The sequence below is a fragment of the Bos indicus x Bos taurus genome, chromosome 2, assembly GCF_003369695.1.
Source record: "Bos indicus x Bos taurus breed Angus x Brahman F1 hybrid chromosome 2, Bos_hybrid_MaternalHap_v2.0, whole genome shotgun sequence".
In the NCBI taxonomy this organism is placed as follows: domain Eukaryota; kingdom Metazoa; phylum Chordata; class Mammalia; order Artiodactyla; family Bovidae; genus Bos; species Bos indicus x Bos taurus.
Genome location: NC_040077.1, coordinates 71808477 through 71830954, shown reverse-complemented (window position 1 = coordinate 71830954; position 22478 = coordinate 71808477). Strand labels below are relative to the sequence as shown.

General features: G+C 39.3%; 1 protein-coding gene across 3 annotated transcripts in view; it reads right to left on the bottom strand.

Moving 5' to 3' along the window:
* The window catches only part of EPB41L5 (erythrocyte membrane protein band 4.1 like 5), a 167924-nt gene that overhangs the window by 13452 nt on the left and 131994 nt on the right, over positions 1-22478 (bottom strand). For all 3 annotated transcript variants that reach the window (XM_027562558.1, XM_027562547.1, XM_027562566.1), the window contains 4 exons: positions 15620-15748; positions 12698-12762; positions 2748-2838; positions 796-870 (listed from right to left, as the gene is read on the bottom strand). In XM_027562558.1, coding sequence (XP_027418359.1) covers positions 796-870; positions 2748-2838; positions 12698-12762; positions 15620-15748 — 360 coding nt within the window. The remainder of the gene's footprint in view (positions 1-795; positions 871-2747; positions 2839-12697; positions 12763-15619; positions 15749-22478) is intronic.

Sequence of the window (22478 nt, the reverse complement as noted above, 5' to 3'; positions counted from 1 at the left end):
AGGGACTGTGTTTTATTTGTACCATGCTCACAGTTGGACATGACTTAGCATGCACACACAGTACTTAACACAGTATCTCCCAAACTCAAATAAAGAGCAATGTGTTTAATGTCAACCATTCTTATGATTCCATCTTTCTGTAAGTGTTTTATTTTTAAATTAAAATTCTTTATTGTCTGAACTCTTTAGAAGCTGGTTTACCCTCACATGTTCCTCTCATGCTGTTTAATAGGATGATGTTACAAAAAGAGTTTCCCTGGTAGCTCGGCTGGTAAAGAACCCTTCTGTAATGTAGGAAACCCCAGTTTAACCCCTGGGTTGGCAGGATCCCCTGGAAGAGGGATAGGCTACCCACTTCAGTATTCTTGGGCTTCACTAGTGGCTCAGATGGTAAAGAATCCACCTGCAATGTGGGAGACCTGGGTTCAATCCCTGGGTTGGGAAGATCCCCTGGAGAAGGGAATGGCTACCTATTCCAGTATTCTTGCCTGGAGAATTCCATGGATAGAGGAGCCTGGCAGGTTACAGTCCATGGGGTTGCTAAGAGTCAGACACAACTGAGGGACTTTCAGTTTAGTTATAAATAGGTTCATAGTTAACATATGGTTATGTAATGACACACAGATTCAAGTTGGCAGAACTTAGTATAGAAAAGCAATGCTACGTGGTTACTGAAATATAAATTCATGAAATGAAAAGTCTTACTAAATTATAGACAAGGTAAAAATTGGAATCTAGCAGGGACAATTTCAAACAGAAATACCTTTCCATCTTCCTGTTTTAAAGCATCTTTACCTGAGGTATGGTTGTGTGGTCAAGGAGATTCTCAGTTAGAGACAACAGCAAGGCATCCAGTTCATCTGTAGCATCCTGTGGAAGACAAGATACACAGATGTCAAATGACCCATTAATCACCAAACAGTTTTTTCCATATCCTTGCAGTGTATAATTTGGACCCAGGCCTGGTTGGTGTTAATCTTGAAACAAATGGGGACATTCAGGAGCCATAGTTATCAGTGATTTCACTTGTGTTGGAGAGAACCTAGCCTATAGTCAGAACTTTAAAACACTCAAGGGTTTTGTGAATTTTCATACAGTTATTCCTTCTGGTAAGACAAGACTTGGTAGGGTTTAGGACTGTCCTGGCTCTCAGCTGTTGAACTAGAGAATAGAGGTAAAAGGTTCAGCCAGCAAGGAGCCAGCAAGTTAGGAGAGGCCTGAACTCCCAGTGCTTCTTTATTCACACGTGTGGGTGCTCTAATGTTCACAAAGGAGTATAATGCAAATTTCCCCCATAAACACTGATACTTTTGTCTAATCAATATTTGAAGCACCTTATACAGAGTTCTGTACAGCAATGTGTGTGTATGTGTTGGGGGGATGCATAGGAAGAATGTTAAAAGGATAAAAGATGAAACTCCAGTCTGGAAATAAGAGCAGTAAGTACCCAAGGTGTACCCTTTATTTATACATTTCTGTCTGTCTGTCCTCAGGCCATGGTACATCGCCAGTTCAGTGTTAACTGAATTTTAATCCCACATATGAAGTAACTGTCCCTCCCTTCTCATAGCTCCCTCCTCCTATCCCACTCCTTACCCTGTGTGACCTGGTGAGCCCTGAAAGAGCCTGTGCATATCTCTACCACAACATATTAAAATCCTCTCTCCAAGTGTACTATAAAGCAGTTTGAAAGAAGAGGCCATGTTTCAGTCATTTTTTAATTTTCAAAGCCTAGCATGCTATCCTGGTACACAATATGCAATAAATTTGGGGGACAAATGTCCTTCTCTGTTCTAAAACACATCTGAGGTTCCACCTAATGATTTCAATGATCAAATATGTCAATATATCATTTTAGGATTTTAATTAGCAGAAAGGAATCTCCAGATTGAAAATATTTTAGGTTCCTTTTTTAAAACACCAAAGTTTTTTTGACTAGTGGGAATACAGGTAATTGCTAATTTTTTTCTTTTTATAAAATATTAGGTAGATTTCTATGATAAATGTGCTTATGCAATACAAGAACAAATGGGAACTGTTCATTTACAAAAATAACTTGTTGTTTAAATTGCAAATTAAAACATTCCCAGGGCAATGAACTGGGTTTCTATGATTTCTGAACTGGTAAGGGTGTGTGGGGCTTCCCAGGTGACTCAGTGGTAAAGAATCCGCCTGCAATGCAGGAGATGCAGCTTTGATCCTTGGGTCAGAAAGATCCCCTGGAGAAGGAAATGGGAAACCACTCCAGTTTTCTTGCCTAAAAAATCCCACTGACAGAGGAGCCTGGTGGGCGAGAGTTCATGGAGTTGCAAAAAGACTGGGACACAAGTTAGCAACTAAACAACAATGGGTGTGTGACAAGTGGATACAACAAAGGTAGGATTTGAGATAAGCTGGTTATAACACAACACAATTTCAGAATGTTACTTTTGATCAATCAATACTTATTTGCTGCCTACTATGTGCAGTGTTCTGTTTCAGACACTAGGGAAGTAGAGTCAGCATACAAAAACCAAAAATAAGAGATCATCTAAAAAAACAAAATAACAACAAATAACTCAAAAATGAAGAAACCCTGAGCTACTCTTGGATCTGATAATAGGATTCTCCCTAGAGAAGTGAGGTTCAGTGCTTTTTTCACAGCTTAAGTTCTGGTGTCCATCAGAACTCACCAGATGTCCTGTATAACCAAGGTTCAACTCAGCGGAATGTGAGGAGAAACCTTAAAAGGTGGCAGTGATTGTTACCTTTAGAGCAGACCCACTTTCTGCAGGTGTGGTTTGCATCAGAGCCAGAGAGTCTCCACGGACGGGCACAGTATTCTCATTTAATTCAGCACTAGGAAGAGAAAGGTATGTTCACATCATGGAGGACTGACAGAGGTGACACAGGGGTCACAAGCAGCCTCCTCAGGAAGAAGAAAAACGAACTCTTCAATTAGAAATTAGTCCTGCTTTTCAACACACAAACTATCAAAAAGAGATATCAAGAAAACAATCCCATTTAAAATTGCACTAATAATAATAAAATATCTAGGAATAAATACCTAATCAAGGAGGTAAAAGACCCTTATTTTGAAAACTATATTCTGAAAACTGATGAAAGAATCTGAAGATGATGCAAAGAAATGGAAAGATATCCCATGTTCATGTCTTAGAAGAATTAATATTGGCAAATGTCCACACTATCCAAAGCTATCTACAGATTTAATGCAATTCCTATCAAAATGCCTATCAGGCCTTTTCACAGAACTAGGACAAGTAATCCTAAAATATAGATGGAAATACTGTTGTTGTTGTTCAGTTGCTCAGTGTGACTCTTTGCAACCCCATGGCCTGTAGCACTATGCCAGTCTTCCCTGTTCTTCACCATCTCTCTGAGTTTGCTCAAACTAAGGTCCATCAAGTCAGTGATGCCATCCAACCATCTCGTCCTCTTTCATCCCCTTCTCCTCCTGCCTTCAATCTTTCTCAGAATCAGGGTCTTTTCTAATGAGTCAGTTTTCATCAGGTGACTTCAGCTTTAGCATCAGTCTTTCCAATGAATATTCAGGACTGATCTCTTTTAGGATGGACTGATTAGATCTCCTTGCAGTCCTAGGGACTCTCAAGAGTCTTCTCGAACACCACAGTTCAAAAGCATCAATTCTTCGGCACTCAGCTTTCTTTATGGTCCAACTCTCACATCCACACATGACTACTGGAAAAACCATAGCTTTGAGTATACAGAACTTGTCAGTAAAGTAATATCTCTGCTTTTTAATATGCTGTCTACATTGGTCATAGCTTTTCTTCCAAGAAGCAAGCATCTTTTAATTTCATGGCTGCAGTCACCATCTGCAGTGATTTTGGAGCCCAAGAAAATAAAGCTTCTCACTGTTTCCACTGTTTCCCCATATACCTGCCATGAAGTGATGGGACTTCATGTGATCTTAGCTTTTTGAATGTTGAGTTTTAAGCCAGCTTTTTCACTCTCCTCTTTCACTTTCATCAAGACGCTCTTTTAGTTCCTTTTCGTTTTCTGCCATTAAAAAAGGTGGTATCATCTGCATATCTGAGGTTATTGGTATTTCTCCCAGTAATCTTGATTCCAGTTTCTGCTTCATTCAGTCTGGCATTAGGCATGATGCACTCTGCATATAAGTTAAATAAGCAGGGTGACAATAAACAGCCTTGACGTACTCCTTTCCCAATTTGAAATCAGTCCATTGTTTCATGTCTGGTTCTGCTGCTTCTTGATCTGTATACAGGTTTCTTAGGAGGTAGGTAAGATGGTCTGGTATTCCCATCTCTTTAAGAATTTTCCACAGTTTGTTGTGATCCACACAGTCAAAGGCTTTAGCATAGTCAATGAAGCAGAAGTAGATGTTTTTCTGAAATTCTTTTGCTTTTTATATGATCCAATGGGTACTGGCATTGGATCTGGTTCCTCTGCCTTTTCTAAATTCAGCTTGAATATCTGGAAATTCTTGGTTCAGGACTGTTGAAGCCTAGCTTGGAGAATTTTGAGCATTACTTTGCAAGAATGTGAAATTAGTGCAACTGTGTGGTAGTTTGAACATTCTTTGGCATTGACTTTGGGATTGGAATGAAACCTGACCTTTTCCAGTCCTGTGGCCACTGCTGAGTTTTCCAAATCTGCTGGCATATTGAGTGCAGCACTTATACAGCATTATCTTCTAGGATTTGAAATAGATCAGCTGGAATTCCATCACCTCCACTAGCTTTGTTCACAGTCATGTTTCCTAACGTCCACTTGACTTTGCACTCCAGGATGTCTGGCTCTAGGTGAGTGATCATACCACTGTGTTTATCTGGGTCATTAAGATCTTTTTTGTATAGTTCTTCTGTATATTCTTATCACCTCTTCTTAATATCTTCTGCTTCTGTTATGCCCATACCGTTTCTGTCCTTTATTGTGCCCATCTTTGCATAAAATGTTCCCTTGGTATCTATAATTTTCTTGAAGAGATCTCTACTCTTTTCCATTTTATTGTTTTCCTCTATTTTTTTTGCATTGATCACTGATGAAGGCTTTCTTATCTCTCCTTGCTGTTCTTTGGAACTCTGCATTCAGATGGGTTTATCTTTCATTTTCTCCTTTGCCTTTTGCTTCTCTTCTTTTCTTAGCTATTTGTAAGGCCTCCTCAGACTACCTTTTTGCATTTCTTCTTCTTGGGGATAGTTTTGATGACTGCCTTCTGTACAATCTTACGAACCTCCATCCATAGTTCATCAGGCACTCTGTCAGATCTAATCCCTTTAATCTATCTGTCTCTTCCACAGTATAATCATAAGGGATTTGATTTAGGTCATACCTGCATGGTCTAGTGGTTTTCCCTACTTTCTTCAATTTAAGTCTGAATTTTCCAATAAGGATTTCATGATCTGAGCCACAGTCAGCTCCCAGTCTTGTTTTTGCTGACTGTATAGTGCTTCTCCATCTTCAGCTGCAAAGAATATGATCAATCTGATTTCAGTATTGACCATCTGGTGATGTCCACGTGTACAGGCATCTCTTGTGATGTTGGAAGAGAGTGTTTGCTATGACCAGTGTGTTCACTTTGCAAAACTGTTTGTCTTTACCCTGCTTCATTTTGTACTCCATGGCCAAACTTGCCTGTTACTCCAGGAATCTCTTGACTTCCTACTTTTGCATTCCATTCCCCTATGATCAAAAGAACATCTTTTTTTGGTTTTAGTTCTAGAAGCTCTTGTACGTCTTCACAGAACTGTTCAACTTCAGCTTCTTTGGCATTAGTGGTTGGGGCATAAAATTTATATGGAAATTTATATGAAGGACTCCAAATCGCCAAAGTAATCAAGAAAAAAAGAATACAGCTAGAGGAATCACACTCCCTGACTTCAAGCTATACCATAAAGCTACAGTAATCAAAATAGTATAGTATTGGCATAAAAACAGACACATAGATCAATGGAACAGAATAGAGAGCCCAGAAATAAAGCCATGCACTTTTGGTCAATTAAGCCAAAATAAAGGAAGCAAGAACATACAGTAGGGAAGAGACAGTCTTTTCAATAACAACAGCTGGAAACCTGGACAGCTGCATGTAAAAATGAAATTAGAACATCTCATGCCATATACAAAAATAAACCCAAAACAGATTTAAAAAATAAAGGTAAGACCAGAAACCATAAAACTAGTAGAAAATACAAGCAGAATGCTCTTTGACATAAAATATACCAATACTTTTTTTGGATCTGTCTCAAAGCAAAGGAAACAAAAGCAACAATATAAACAATGAGATATAATTAAACTTAAAAGCTTTTGTAGTGCAAAGGAAACCACTGACAAAATGAAGATAACAGAATGAAAAAAATATCTACAAATGATATGACCAATATGGGGTTAATACTCAAAACACATAAATGGTTCAAACATCTCAATATTTAATAAAAATAAATAAACCAATTAAAAGTGAGTGGGGGGGGGGGGAGTGGGCATAGGATGTGACAGACATTTTTCCAAATAAGATATATACAAATAGACAACAGGTACATGAAAAGATGCTCAACATCGCTGCTCATTAGGGAAATGCAAATCAAAACCACAATGAGACATCACCACACACCTGTCAGCATGGCTATCACCAAAAAGAACATAAAGAACAAACGCTGACAGGGATGTGGAATTCCCTGTTGGTGGAAATTCCCTGTTGGTGGGAATGGAAGTTGTTGCAGCCACTATGGAAAACAGTATGGCAGCTCCTCAAAAAAAAACCAAAATGGAACTACTACATGATCCAGCAATTCTGAGTGTATATCTGAAGGAAAAACACACTAATTTAACAAGATATGTGCCCCCCCCCAGTGTTTATAGCAGGGTTATTTACAATAACTAAGATATAGAAGGGACCTAAGTGTTCATCAAGATGAATGGATAAAGAAAATGTGGTGTGTATATATGTAATGGAATATTACTCAGCTATAAAAAGAATGAAAATTTGCAACAACATGGATGCACCTAGAGGGTATTACATTTAGTGAAATAAGTCAGACAGAGAAAGACTAATACTGTATTTTATCACTTACATGTGAAATCTAAAAAAATAAACGAATATATAAGTGAAGTAAGTCAGAAACAAATTTGCAGATATAGAGAACTAGAGGTTACCAGTGAAATGAGCTAAGTGAGGAGGGGGTGGATAGTGCTAGGAAATCAATAAGCAGAAACTACTATGTATAAAAGACGCTTACTCTTTGGAAGGAAAGTTATGACCAACCTAGATAGCATATTAAAAAGCAGAGACACTACTTTGCCAACAAAGGTCCATCTAGTCAAGGCTATGGTTTTTCCAGTAGTCATGTATGGATGTGAGAGTTGGGCTATAAAGAAAGCTGAGTGCCAAAGAATTGATGCTTTTGAACTGCAGTGCTGGAGAAGACTCTTGAGAGTCCCTTGGACTGCAAGGAGATCCAACCAGTCCATCCTAAAGGAGATCAGTCCTGGGTATTCACTGGAAGGACTGATGTTGAAGCTGAAACTCCAATACTTTGGGCACCTGATGGGAAGAGCTGACTCATTTGAAAAGACCCTGATGCTGGGAAAGGTTGAAGGCAGGAGGAGAAAGAGACAACAGAGGATGAGATCGTTGGATGGCACCACCGACTCAATGGACATGAGTTTGGGTAAAATCTGGGAGTTGGTGATGGACAGGAGGCCTGGTGTGCTGTGGTCCATGGGGTTGCAGATTTGGACATGACTGAGCAACTGAACTATGTATAAAATACATAAGTTACAAGAATATAAATATAACCAATAATTTATAATAAATGTAAAAATAGAATATAATCCATAAAAATATTTAATCATTACATTGTACACCTAAAACAAATATAATATTGTAAATCAATGAATAAGAATCCTGAGGCCAAACCAAAAAAATAAAAAAAGAGAGATTAGTCCTATGTAGTTTAGACTGCTACAAAACACAGAAAGCAGGTGAAAAAATTCTTACGACATATGTGTATATGGAAGAACATGTACAATGTTAATTTGTAACAAGCATTTGTCCTTTAGTAAAAGAATGAATATACTGTGGCAGTTAAAATGAAGAAACCGTGGGCTTCTCTGGTGGTCCAGTGGTTAGGAATCTGCCTTGAAATGTAGGGAACACCAGTTTGATCCCTGATCCAGGAAGATCCCACATGCCACAGAGCAACAAAGCCCATGTGCCACAACCATTGAGCCTATGTTCTAGAGTCTGAGAGTCACAACTACTGAGCCCATGCTCTACAACAAAAAAAAGCCAATGTAGTGAGGAGTCTGTGCACCACAACTAGAGAGTAGCCCCCACTCACTGCAATTAGAGAGAGCCCAGGTGCAGCAATGAAGACCCCCAACAAGACCAAAAATAAATAAATAAATCTTCCAATGTCGGTGGGAACGTAAACTGATACAGCCACTACAGAAGACAGTTATCAGTTCAGTTCAATTCAGTCGCTCAGTCGTGTCTGACTCTTTGCGACCCCATGAATCGCAGCACACCAGGCCTCCCTGTCCATCACCAACTCCCGGAGTTCACCCAGACTCACGTCCATTGAGTCAGTGATGCCATCCAGCCATCTGATCCTCTGTTGTCCCCTTTTCCTCCTGCCCCCAATCCCTCCCAGCATCAGAGTCTTTTCCAATGAGTCAACTCTTTGCATGAGGTGGCCAAAGTACTGGAGTTTCAGCTTTAGCATCATTCCTTCCAAAGAAATCCCAGGGCTGATCTTCAGAATGGACTGGTTGGATCTCCTTGCAGTCCAAGGGACTCTCAAGAGTCTTCTCCAACACCACAGTTCAAAAGCATGAATTTTTCAGCACTCAGCTTTCTTCACAGTCCAACTCTCACATCCATACATGACCACAGGAAAAATCATAGCCTTGACTAGACGGACCTTTGTTGGCAAAGTAATGTCTCTGCTTTTGAATATGCTATCAAGGTTGGTCATAACTTTCCTTCCAAGGAGTAAGTGTCTTTTAATTTCATGGCTGCAGTCACCATCTGCAGTGATTTTGGAGCCCCCAAAAATGAAGTCTGACACTGTTTCCACTGTTTCCCATCTATTTCCCATGAAGTGATGGAGAGTGTTTAAAAAACTAGGAATAAAACTACCATATGACCCAGCAATACCACTTCTAGGCATATACCTGAGGAAACCAAAATTCAAAAAGACATGTGTACCCCCAATGTTCACTGCAGCACTATTTACAATAGCAGGACATGGAAGCAACCCAGATGTCCATCAATAGATGAATGGATAAAGAAGCTGTGGTACGTAAATACAATGGAATAGTACTCAGCCATAAAAAGGAACACATCTGAGTCCATTCTAATCAGGTGGATGGACCTAGAGCCTATTACACAGAGTGAAGTAAGTCAGAAAGAGAAAAACAAATATTGTATATTAATGCATATATATGGAATCTAGAAAGATGGTACCAATGAACCTATTGGCAGGGCAGCAATAGAGATGTAGACATGGATAACAGACTTATGGACATGAGTGGCAGGGAGGAAGAAGAGTATGAGACAAATGGAGACAACAGCATGGAACCATATACACTATCATATAAAATAGACAGCCAATGGAAATTTGCTGTATGACTCAGGGAACTCAAACCAGGGCTCTGTAACAACCTAGAGGGGTAGGGGAGGTGGGAGCGAGGGTCAAGAGGGAGGAGACATATGTACATCTATGGCTAATTTATGTTGATGTATGGCAGAAACCAAAGCAATATTATAAAGCAATTATCCTTCAATAAAAAATAAATACAATTTTTAAAAAAGAATATAAAAAAACATGATAATTTTTTTAAAATTCAGATATATCAAAACAAAAACCACTGAATTGTACACTGTAAATGGGTTACCTGCATTGCATAGTATTTGAATTGTATCTTAATAAAGCTGTTACTATAAAAACAAATGATCTGAACAGAAATTTCTCCAAAGCAGAAAAAATGCTCAATATCATTATTTTTTTTTAATTGGAGGATAATTGCTTTACGATGTTGTATTGGTTTCTGCCGTACAATAACATCATTACTCTTAAGGTAAATGAAAATTAAAACCACAAAGGGTTTTGTGGTTCATACTCACTGGGATGGGTATAATTTTTAAAATGGAGAATAATAAACACTGGCGAGGATACTGAGAAACAGAAATGATCATACACTGTGGATGGGACTGGAAAATGCCACAGCTGCCTTGGAAGATAGTTTGGCAGGTCTTCAGTAAGCTAAAAATAGTTACCACATGACTGAGCAACAACCCTCCTGGGCACATATTAAAGAAAACTAAAAGCAAGTCTACAAATTTTTTGTATGTAAATGTTCAAGAACCACCTTATTCAAAATAGCCACGAAGTAGAAATAACAAGGGCTTCCCAGGTGGCTTAGTGGTAAAGAATTCACCTGCCAGTGCAGGAGAGGCAGCTTCCATCCCTGGGTCGGGAAGATCCCCTGGAAAAGGAAACGGCAACCCACTCCAGTATTCTACCCTGGGAAATCCCATGCACAGAGGAGCCCAGCAAGGTACAGTCCATGGGGTTGCAAAAAGACTTGGACATGACTTAGTGATTAAACAACAAACAACGGAAATATCCATCGACACATGGATAAACAAAATATGGCATATCTACACAATCGACTATTATTCAGCTATGAAGTACCAAAACATGCTACAAGGGTACACCTTGAAAACATTATGCTAAATGAAAAAAGTCAGACATATTGGTACATATTTGTACAATTCCAGTTACATGAACCATCCAAAGCAGGAAAATCGAGTACAGGCAGAAAGCAGATGGGTGGTAGCCAGGTGCTGGACGAGGAAGTAGAGTGACTCATACGGGGAGAATGCTTCTTTTAGGTATGATGACAGTATTATGGAATTAATAGTGGTAAGGGTTGCACAACTCTGTCAAAGTACTAAAAACACTAAATTGCACACCTATAAAGTATAAATGCACGGGAACAATAACTTTATAAAAAAGATAAAAGAAAAATGATCTAAATCTACTATAGCAAAATAGGAAAATGTGACAAAGCCTGACAGCTGGTGCACAGATATGTATTATGCAATCTCTAAAGCTTTCTGTATGCCTGAAATATTACCTTTTAGAAAAGGGGTATAGCAATTTTTAAAAAGTCTAGTATGGCAAGGAGAAGAAAAAGAGTAACTGGAAAGGAAAAGACCCAGAAACAGATCCAAGTATATATAAAAGTATATAAGAACATGAGTATTCTTTAAAGCAGGGGTCCCCAACCTCTGGGATCTAATGCCTGATGATCTGAGGCAGAACTGATGTAATAATAATAGAAATAAAGTGAACAATAAATGTAATGTGCTTGAATCATCCCGAAACCATCCCCCCTACCCCTGATTCATGGAAAAATTGTCTTCCATGGAACCAGTCCCTGGAACCAAAAAGGTTGGGGATTTCTGCTTTAAAGGATCCATCTCAAATGCTGGAAGGAAAATAGATGATCAAAACACCAACATCCATGAAGAAAAATAAGTCTGGAAGTTGGATATTCTAACATCTTTCTAGCTTTGGTGAAATTTCTGATAAACAACTGGGTAGTTACATCTTCATTATTCCCCTCTTTGCAAAAAGTTCATGATGAGTTTATGATGAGGTTCCTCTTAAAGGCTTCAGTAATAACAGTAGTATTAAAAATGTTGTGGGCAAGGGACTTCCCTGGTGGTCCAGTGGTAAAGAGTCCACCTTGCAAGGAAGGGGACTCAGGTTTGATCACTGATTAGGGAACTAAGACCCCACATGCCACAGGGCAACTGAACCCATGTGCTGCCACTACTGAAGCCCACGGACCGCAACTAGTGAGTCCATGTGCTGCACTGAAAGACCCCGCCTAACAAGACAAAGATCCCTCATGCTGCAACTAAGACCCGATGCAGCAAACTAAATAAATAAATAACTTTTAAATGATGTGGGAAAATTGATTCATTAGAATTAATTAAAAGGTTAAGCTGGAATCCCAGTTGTACCCTGATCACCAGTGAGTAAGTTTGCTGAGTACTAACTGTAAAGTCCTCTATACAAAGCATGCACTTAAGTGTTATGTTCATAACAGCACCTGGAACTGAACAGCATTAATCAGAATATTCACTCAACAATGTTTAGCACTAACTAAGCACACAACACTGGATACACGGAGATGAACGAAACAAACTGGCATAGAGCAGGGGGCAGAAATTTAGTAAGATAAATAAATGGTGTAATAGTTAACAAGAAAAGACAGGCAGAAAGAACTCAGAGGGGGCTGTAAAGACACCTGCATGCATCACATGAGAGCCTACAGAAACAAAGTTTATAGAAACAACCCACTGTGTTGACAGGATGGTACCAAGACAACCGCCACACCTGAGAGATATTGCACATACTCCTCACCAGGTACCTTACAACATTAAAAGTATCTTCAAAGGTTTCAATCAGCTGAAGAAGAATGAGAATGAAAAAAGACTAATTAGGAGTATCTTCAAATGATCTACAAGTAGGGCTTAAGAAGCTATGTATTAATGGATAGAAGAGTGAGTCAAACTATCTTTCAAATAGATATTCTGAAACCATGTAGTCACAGACTTGAAAAGAGGGGAAAAAAAAAGTACCCCCCAAAGAAAGGTAAGAGGAAAAGAGTATCAGTATCCATCTCCCCAACACTCTACCTGTCTGTGGAAGCATCCTGAACACTGGCATTTTTATGACTTAATACGCGATCTTCTCTTGTAACCTAAGAAAAGGAAATCACAAAAATTAAATCTCTATCGATGATACTAAAGTAAGAAGAAATTTATATTCCTTTGTAGTAAAAATAGAAATACCAGTTTGCTTCTGTTCTAGAAAGGGGTAATCACACCTCATCCATGGAAATATCAGTTAACTGCACCCAATGCAGTCCTATTCACACCTGAACTCATACACCAAGTGCCCATTTCAATACATAGCTATGCAAATCCATACACTTTACTAGACAGGTCTCCGTGATTTAAGACACCACCTGTATGTTGGTCAATATACACAGAATCCAAAAAGATTCAATGCCAGAATTTTTCAAATTTATCAAAAGAAGAAATAGATGTTAAGCTATGTATTTGGCTTTTTATTTTTCCCTGAATATTTCAGAAGAGAATTCTAAAAAAATCTTCCTGAAGAAGTCAGTTTTTCCCTTAATTTTATTGAGGTATCATTTACATATAGCAAAATGCCACACATTTTAAATGTATGATGATGAATTCTGAAAAATATACAGGGGTACCTAATCAACACTACAATCAACATACATAACATGTCCCCTGCCCCTAAATGTTCCCTTGAGGTTTCCAATGCAATCCCATCAAAAACCCATACACGTAGCCAGCCGTGATCTGTACTGGTTTCTTTTGGCCTGCAGGCTTTTGTTGCTGCGTGCAGGGTTTCTCTAGCTGCTGACCATGGGCTACTCTTCGCTGCACTGCATGGACTTCTCATTGTGGTGGCTTCTCTTGTGGAGCACAGGCTCTAGGTATGTGGGCTTCATTAGCTGCAGTACTATAGCTTCATATAGATGGGTTTGTAACACCTGTCTTCTGTGCTGCCCTCTTTAGAGAGGCATGATGTTTCTGAGGTTCACCCCTGGTGTTGCATGCATCAACACATTCCTTTTTATGTACTGAGTAGCTTTGCACTTTACAGATATAGCCCGTTTATCTGTTTCCTTGCTGATGGACATCTGGATCGCTTCTAGTTTTTACCTGTTACAAACAAAGATGCCAGAAGCATTCATGTACCAATATCTGTATGAACCTATGTTTTCAGTTCTCTTGGATAAATACCTAGGAGTGGGACTGCTGGGTCATACGAAAAGCATATGCTTAATATATTACCAAATTCTCTTCTAAAGTACCTGTAATATTTTATGTTCTTAGCAGCCATGTGCATTGCAGGCAGTCCATTATTGCCCACACAGGGACGGTCAGTTGTTAACTTTAGCTATGAAGTATGAGGCTAGCTGTACATTATTTGCATAGGCACCCTTTATTAAGCTGAAGTTCCACTCTATTCCTATTTTGTTGTGAACATTTATCATGATCAGGTCTTAAATTCTGTGGAATGTCTTTTCCATATAAATGGAGACAATTTTCCTTAATTTTTAATATGTTGAACTATACTGGTTTTTGAATGATAAACCACCTTTTCCCCCAAGATAAACTCTTGGCCATGGTTACTACCCTGCTTATTAATTGTTGAGTAAGATCTGCTTCTATTTTGTTTAGGACTTTCGATCTGTAGCAGCTTTTTTCTGTACAATCTCTCTCTGGCTTTGTTATCGGGGTAAAACCAGACTTGTAAGTGAGCTGGGACATGCTCCCTGCTCTTCTATTTCCTGCAAGAGCTTATGAAGAATTGTTATTATTTCTTCCTTAAGTGTTCAGTAATCTTGACAGTGAAGGCCCTGGTAGGATGATTTTAAACTATAAAATAAAATCGCTTTCATTCAGAGCTATTGAAATTATTTCTCTCTCGTTTGAGTCAAGATAGACTCAGAAATACAACTGAAACATCAGGTGACGACAGCTGCCACCACCTCTGCTGCCACAAGAGGCAGTGTCAGCATCGGGATCAACATTTGCTAAACACTCACTATGTGCCTGCCAGGAGTCACTCCATGGCCTTCGTATTTATTATTTTATTTCATCCTTACAATCCACCTTAGGGTATGTATTACCATTACCCCCTTTTAAACATAATTTAACTGAGGCTCAGAGAAATAAACTAATGTGCCAAGTCACAAAGCTAGTAGGTGGTAGATAAGAAACAGGATTCAAACTCCAGCTGTCTAATTCCAGAGCCTGTACTGACCTATTTCAAATTATTTTTATATGTAAACATTATGTTTTATGTTTACATCTGGGTGAAAGGTACAGAAAGCACACAAGCAACATTCCTCAAGTTCTTCCAGTTCTCTTCAAGGCCTGTGCCTGGGACAGGATGGGTGAAGAGCCTCTTCTCAACAAGGTACTGGGAAATCCTTATTGACAACAGGATGCAGTAAGACAGGCTTCTGCGCTATTTCAGCACAGAGGGTACATCTGACAGGTGGGAGGGCCAAGGAAAAGCCAATTTTGAGAGCATGGATGCCATTAACTTCTTAGGGGCTGGTCTCTACACACTGCGTCCTTCACAAGATGTCACAACCCACTCTTCGTCTTGCAACCATCGCTCAGTTGCTAATAACACGACTAATAACTTTGCTGAATGAGCTATTTAGCTAATAATTTTGCTGAATTGGGATAGATGGGTGGGAGGAAAAGTGAACTGATAAAGACCTAAAATCACTCTAGGGTTTCCAGCTATAAAAGTGACGAAAGATTAGGGACTCACTTCTATAGGAATTTGACTTTTAAAAAACTTTATTCTTCTTACTTCATGACTGCCCCATCTTAATCTACTCTGACTAGAATTTAGAGATGGAAAGGCATTTGCTACCTTGAGTATGTTTCCTGGTTTTACCCTCTCTGGCCTGCTCACTCATGTCCACCATCTGTGTGTGTTCTTTGTTCCATAGGGTCTCCTTCCACTTCAGTGGGACCCTAGTGAAGGCAGCTTACCTTCTGCACTGCTTCTACTTGAGCCTTCAAAATATTACTCTTCAAGTCAGGAGGAACTCTCCTGGTATTCAGCGCTGGGCTGTCGATGGCATTATTCAGACATTTCTCGGTTAACTTCACCACTTCCTCCTGGATATTAAAAACACACTGTAAGCAACTCTGAGAGGATTCAACTAAATGGAAACAGAAAAGGACTGATGAAAGTTCCTATTCAGACAACCAGGGAGTCATGTGTTTCAGGCAGCCATCTTTTTCCAGGAGGAGTCACCTCTTACTTGAGGTTTTGAACTAAGATCAGTAATCACAAATAAGGTAGGGATCCCTGAAAATCATCCAGCCAACTTTTGTCTTTAAGTTGTCTTTAAGCCAACTGAATAACTAACAATACCACCCTGGAAAAATGCCTGAATTAAACCACACATGAAGAATGTGTGCCATCTGCTGTAATTAATTTCAACTGGATTTTAGGTCAGGCCCTACACAGGCTGATCCCTAGTGCTGTTACTGAGTAGATGACTGTGCTTGAGACTTAAGTTATTTGGCCACAAAGAGGCCACTCTCAGGTAAAAACTTACTAAAATGATAAAATAAAGCACAAGTCCACTGAATGAAGATCATAATTAAAACAACATAAATTACTATGAAAAGAAATGGGAGAAAATAATAATTTTAATTATCTACACTACAGCCGATATTTTAACTAATTAAAAATAAATGACAATCAATAATAACAATCACCATCACCATCATCCTTACTATGTGCTGTGCTAAGTCGCTTCAGTCACATCCAATTCCTTGAGATCCTGTGAGGAGGATCCTCCAGAGCCTGCCAGGCTCCTTTCTCCGTGGGATTTCCCAGGTAAGAATACCGAAGTGGGTTGTCATTTCCTCTTGCAGGGGATCTTCCCAACCCAGGGACTGAACCTGTGTCTCCTGCATCTCCTGCACTGGCAGGCAGGTTCTTTACCACTAGTCACACCTGAGAAGCCCTGTCCTTACTATGGTTACCATTTAACACTGGTCTAAATAACAAACTCATTCTAAACATTTCTTAGCCTCAGATATAGCTTTTGTTCTGTAAAACTGGCCATCTGCCAACATACAGGATTATATATTGCACCACTTGTTCAGATTTGAAAAAATTTAACTATGTGCTTATTCTAATCTGGTTTTTCTTAGTGTGGTCTCCACATACCTGCCTCTGGGTGGGATCCCCAAATCTGAATGTTTAACAAGCTTTCCCATGTGACTCTGATATATATAAAAGTTTGAGAATCACTAGTTTGTACTAGACTGTATCTTCCAAGTCTACAGAATGGTTCCCAGTAATTGAAAGAAAACCCTTTTTCAGTCATGACTAGTTCACACCATATGACCCAGCAACGCCACTTCTGGGTACACATCCAAAGGAAATAAATTCATGATCCCAAATAGGTATCTGCACCCCCATGTTCACTGCAGCATTATGCACAGCAGCCAAGACATGGAAACAACCTAAATGTCCATCAACAGATGAAAGGATACAGAAGATGTAAAATGCACAGACACACACACATAAATATACATACACAATGAAATATTGTTCCACCTTTAAAAAGAAGGAAATCCTGCCATTTTCAACAACACAGACAAAGCTAGAAGGAATTATGCTAAGTGAACTAAGTCAGATAGAGAAAACAAATACTTCATGGTATTACTTAAATGTGGACTCTTAAAAAAAATCCAACTCAGAGAGTAGAATGGTTGCCAGAGACTAGGGGTGGAGAAATAGGGGGAGGCTGGTAAAAGTTATCTGATCCTGAGGACCCAATGTATAGGATGGTGACTAAAGTTAATTACACTGTTTTTTGTACTTGAAATGTGCTGAGAGTAGATCTCAAGCGTTCTCACAAAAAAACAAACAAAAAGAAAACTAACTAAAGTGAGGTGCTGCTGCTGCTGCTAAGTCGCTTCAGTCGTGTCCGACTCTGTGCGACCCCACAGATGGCAGCCCACCAGGCTCCCCCGTCCCTGGGATTCTCCAGGCAAGAACACTGGAGTGGGTTGCCATTTCCTTCTCCAATGCATGAAAGTGAAAAGTGAAAGTGAAGTCGCTCAGTTGTGTCCAAAAGTGAGGTGAGGATGTGTTAACTATCAATCTGACTGTAGGAATCATTTCACAATGTATACTTCTATCAATTTATTAAATGGCACATTTTAAATGTATTTAAATTTTGTCAATTATACCTCAATAAGGGGCCAGGAATGTTAGGTCCACACATTAAAGTTTATTGGAAGTGGTCAAACAGGAGATGGCAAGAGTGAACACTGACATTTTAGGAATCAGTGAACTAAAATGGACCTGAATGGGTGAATTTAATTCAGATGACCACTACTTGCCTACTACTGTGGGCAAGAATCCCTTAGAAGAAATGGAGTAGCCTTTATAGTCAACAAGAGTCCGAAATGCAGTACTTGGGTGCAATTTCAAAAATGACAGAATGATCTGTATTCATTTCCAAGGCAAACCATTCAGTATCACAGTAATCCAAGTCTATGCCCCAACCACAAATGCCAAAAAAGCTGAAGTTGATAGGTTCTATGTAGACCTAGAAGACCTTCTAGAACTAACACCAAAAAAAGATGTCCTTTTCATCACAGGGGAATGAAATGCAAAAGTAGGAAGTCAAGAGATACCTGGACTAACAGGCAAGTTTGGCTGTGGAGTACAAAATGAAGCAGGGCAAAGGCTAACAGAGTTTTGCCAAGAGAATGCACTGGTCATAGCAAATGCCCTCTTCTAACAACACAAAAGATGACTTTACAAATGGATATCATCAGATAGTCAATACCAAAATCAGATTGATTATATTCTTTGCAGCCATAGATGGAGAAGCTCTATACAGTCAGCAAAAAATAAGACCAGGAGCCGACTGTGGCTCAGATCATGAACTCCTTATTGCAAAATTCAGACTAATTGAAGAAAGTAGGGAAAACCACTAAACCTAAATCAAATCTCTTATGATGATACAGTGGAAGTGACAAATAGATGCAAGGGACTGTATCTGACAGAGTGCTTGAAGAACTATGGATGGAGGTTTGTTACATGGTACAGGAGGTGGTGATCAAAACCATCCCCAAGAAAAAGAAATGCAAAAAGGCAAAATAATTGTCTGAGGAGACCTAAAAATAGCTGAGAAAAGAAGAGAAGCAAAAGGCAAAGGAGAAAAGGAAATATATATCTATCTGAATGTAGAATTCCAAAGAATAGCAAGGAGAGCTAAGAAAGCCTTCCTCAATGATCAATGGAAAGAAATACAGGAAAACAATACAATGGGAAAGACTAGAGATATCTTCAAGAAAATTAGAGATAGCAAGGGAACATTTCATGCAAAGATGGGCACAGAAAGACAGAAACACCATGGACATAACAGAAGCAGAAGATATTAAGAAAAGGTGACAAGAATACACAGAACTATACAAAAAAGATCTTAATGATCCAGATAACCATGATGGTGTGATCACTCACCTAGAGCCAGACATCCTAGAGTGCAAAGTCAAGTGGACCTTAGGAAGCATCACTAAAAACAAAGCTAGTGGAGGTGATGGAATTCCAGCTGATCTATTTCAAATCCTAAAAGATGATGCTATGAAAGTGTTGCACTCAACATGCCAGCAAATTTGAAAAACTCAGCAGTGGTCACAGGACTGGAAAAGGTCAGGTTTCATTCCAATCCCAAAGAAAGGCAATGCCAAAGAATGTTCACCCTATTGCACAACTGCACTCATTTCACATGCTAGCAAAGTAACGCTGAAAATTTTCCAAGTTAAGTTTCAATAGTATGTGAACCAAGAACTTTCAGATTTCAAGCTGGATTTAGGAAAGGAAGAGGAACCAGAGATCAAATTGCCAACATCCGTTGGATCACAGAAATAGCAAAGAGAATTCCAGAAAAAAATCTGGAACATGAAACATTCTGCTTCACTGACTATGCTAAAGCCTTTGACTGTGTAGATCACAACAAACAGTGGAAAACTGTTAAGGAGATGGGAATACAAGACCACTTAACCTGCCTCCTGAGAAATTAGTATGCAGGTCAAGAAGCAACAGTTAGAACCAGACATGAAACAACAGACTGTTTCCAAATTGGGCAACAAGTACAAGAAGGCTGTATATTGTCACCCTGCTTATTTAACTTAACACGCAGAGTATATCCTGTGAAATGCTGGGCTGTATGACTCACAAGCTGGAATCAAGACTGCTGGGAGAAATATTAATAACCTTAGATATGCAGATGACACCACCCTTATGGCAGACAGCGAAGAGGAACTAAAGGGCCTCTTGATGCAAGTCGAAGAGGAGAGTGAAAAAGCTGGCTTAAAATTCAACATTCAGAAAACTAAGATCATGGCATCAGGTCCCATCACTTCTTGGCAAATAGATGGTGAAACAATGGAAACAGTGAAAGACTATTTTCTTATGCTCCAAAATCCTTGCAGACGGTGACTGCAGTCATGAAACTAAAAGACGCATGTTCCTTGGAAGAAAAGCTATGACCAACATAGATAGCATATTAAAACAGAGACATTACTGTACCAACAAAGTTCCATATACTCAAACTATGGTTTTTCTAGTAGTCATGTATGGATGTGAGAGTTGGACCATAAAGAAAGCTGAGCGCTGAAGAATTGATGCTTTGAACTTTGGTATTGGAGAAGACTCTTGAGAGTCCCTTGGATTGCAAGGAGATATAACCAGTCAATCCTAAAGGAAATCAGTCCTGAATATTCATTGGAAGGACTGATGCTGAAGCTGAAGCTCCAATACTTTGGTCACCTGATGAGAAGAACTGACTCATTAGAAAAGACCCTGATGCTGAGAAAGACTGATGGCAGGAGAAGAAGGGATGACAGGATGAGACGGTTGGATGGCATCACCTACGCAATGGACAGGAGTTTGAGCAAGCTCTGGGAGTTGGTGGTGGACAGGGAAGACTGGTGTGCTACAGTCCATGGGGTCGCAAACAACTGGACATGACTGATGAAAGCAGGAAAAATAGCATAGCGTAGCTAGTTCAATCACTCAGTTGTGTCTGACTCTTTGTGACCCTATGGACTGTATACTGCCAGGATCCTCTGTCCAAGAGGATTCCTCCCTTCCTCCTCCAGGGATCTTCCCATCCCAAATATCAAACCTAGGTCTCCCACATTCTAGGAGGATTCTTTACTGTCTGAGCCACCAGGGAAGCCCACAGAGGACAAAAGATGAGATGGCTGGATGGCATCACCGACTCAATGGACATGAGTCTGAGCAAGCTCTGGGAGATGGTGAAGGACAGGAAAGCCTGGCATGCTGTAGTCCATGGGGCTTCAGAGTTGGATATGACTGAGTGACTGAACAACAAGAATGGCTAGTTCAAATGTATTGAAATTTTCTTTTCAGAGAGAATTTCATTGCAGATTTTGTATTATTTGCTCAACATTTATATTTGCATGTCACAGCATCTCAAAGCAACCTGCCACAGACCTAGGCAGATATTTCTCTTCCTGCCTATATTAAAAATCAAGGATTCAATGCACACATCACAAAAGTACCTGTGACTGTTACCATCTTTCTGAAGGCAATTTTGCAAAAGTACCAAAGGCTTTAAAATTATTTCTGAAATTTAACTTAACACTTCTGTCATGCCGAGTGGTTTTTGAAGGATCTTAGCTCCCGGATCAGGGATTGAACATGGGCCCTCAGCAGTGAAAGAAGTGAATACTAACCACTGGACCACCAGGGAATTCCTGAACCTAACACTTCTACTTCCTAGGAAAATAATCAAAGATAATGCAGGATATTTATTTATAAGACTGTTTATCACAACACTGATTATGACAGTGAAAATTAGTGAAATGTCTAATAGGAGACTGAGTAAACACAACGTTGACCTATGCATGCCATTTAACTATTAATGATAATGTGTTATTGAAATAAAGAGATTACAACTGATTAGCTACAGAACAATATTATTGCATTTTTAATTAAAAATATTTATCACATATCAATGGCCGGAAGTACGTATCTTTAAAATGTTAACTGTAGTTATCTCTTAGGACTGGGATAATGGAAGTTTTATAATTTCTTGCTTTTTAAAATCTACATTTTGTGGGGAATTCCCAGGCAGTCCAGTGGTTAGCACTCAGCACTTTCAGCCAGGGCTCAGATTCAATCTTTGACTGGGGAACTAAGATCCTGCAAGTTGCATGGCATGACCAAAAAAACCCAGAAATAAACATAAATAAAATCTGTATTTTGTACAATTACCTTCCATATATATAAAAGAAAGATTACTGAAATACAAGTTCAGTGTAATAGCTATAAAATATTTTCATATAGTTTTATTATAGGATGCAAATTCAACAATATCCAGTTACTATGCTGTTGATATATCTGCCTTGGATGGCCAAAATGTGCAAACAGAAGACCAAAATAATTTAAAAGACACCCTGATTCCTAAACATCCCAAGTTAGACCTGTTCTAACAAGAACAGATGCTCAAACTCTCCTGCAGAGCAGTCCTCACTGTCAGAATCAGCTTAGTTAGGAGTTAATGTCAGGTTAAAGTGGATCCAAAGTCTACTTCAGTTTGTTAACGAGCCAGGGCTCATGTGCCTGCAGCGCAGAAAGCCAAACTGACAGCAGGAGTTTGTAGAAAACTAGGGGTTTATTTGCAGGGCACCAAGAAAGGAGAACACGCAATTCACGTACAAGAGACCAGAACTCCCTAATGGCTTTCTGGCAAAGGTCTTTAAAGATGGTGTGAGGGGATAGGGTCCAGGAAGTGTGATCAGCCTGTGGACGTTCTTCTGATTGGTTGTGCTTAGTTGCTTAGTC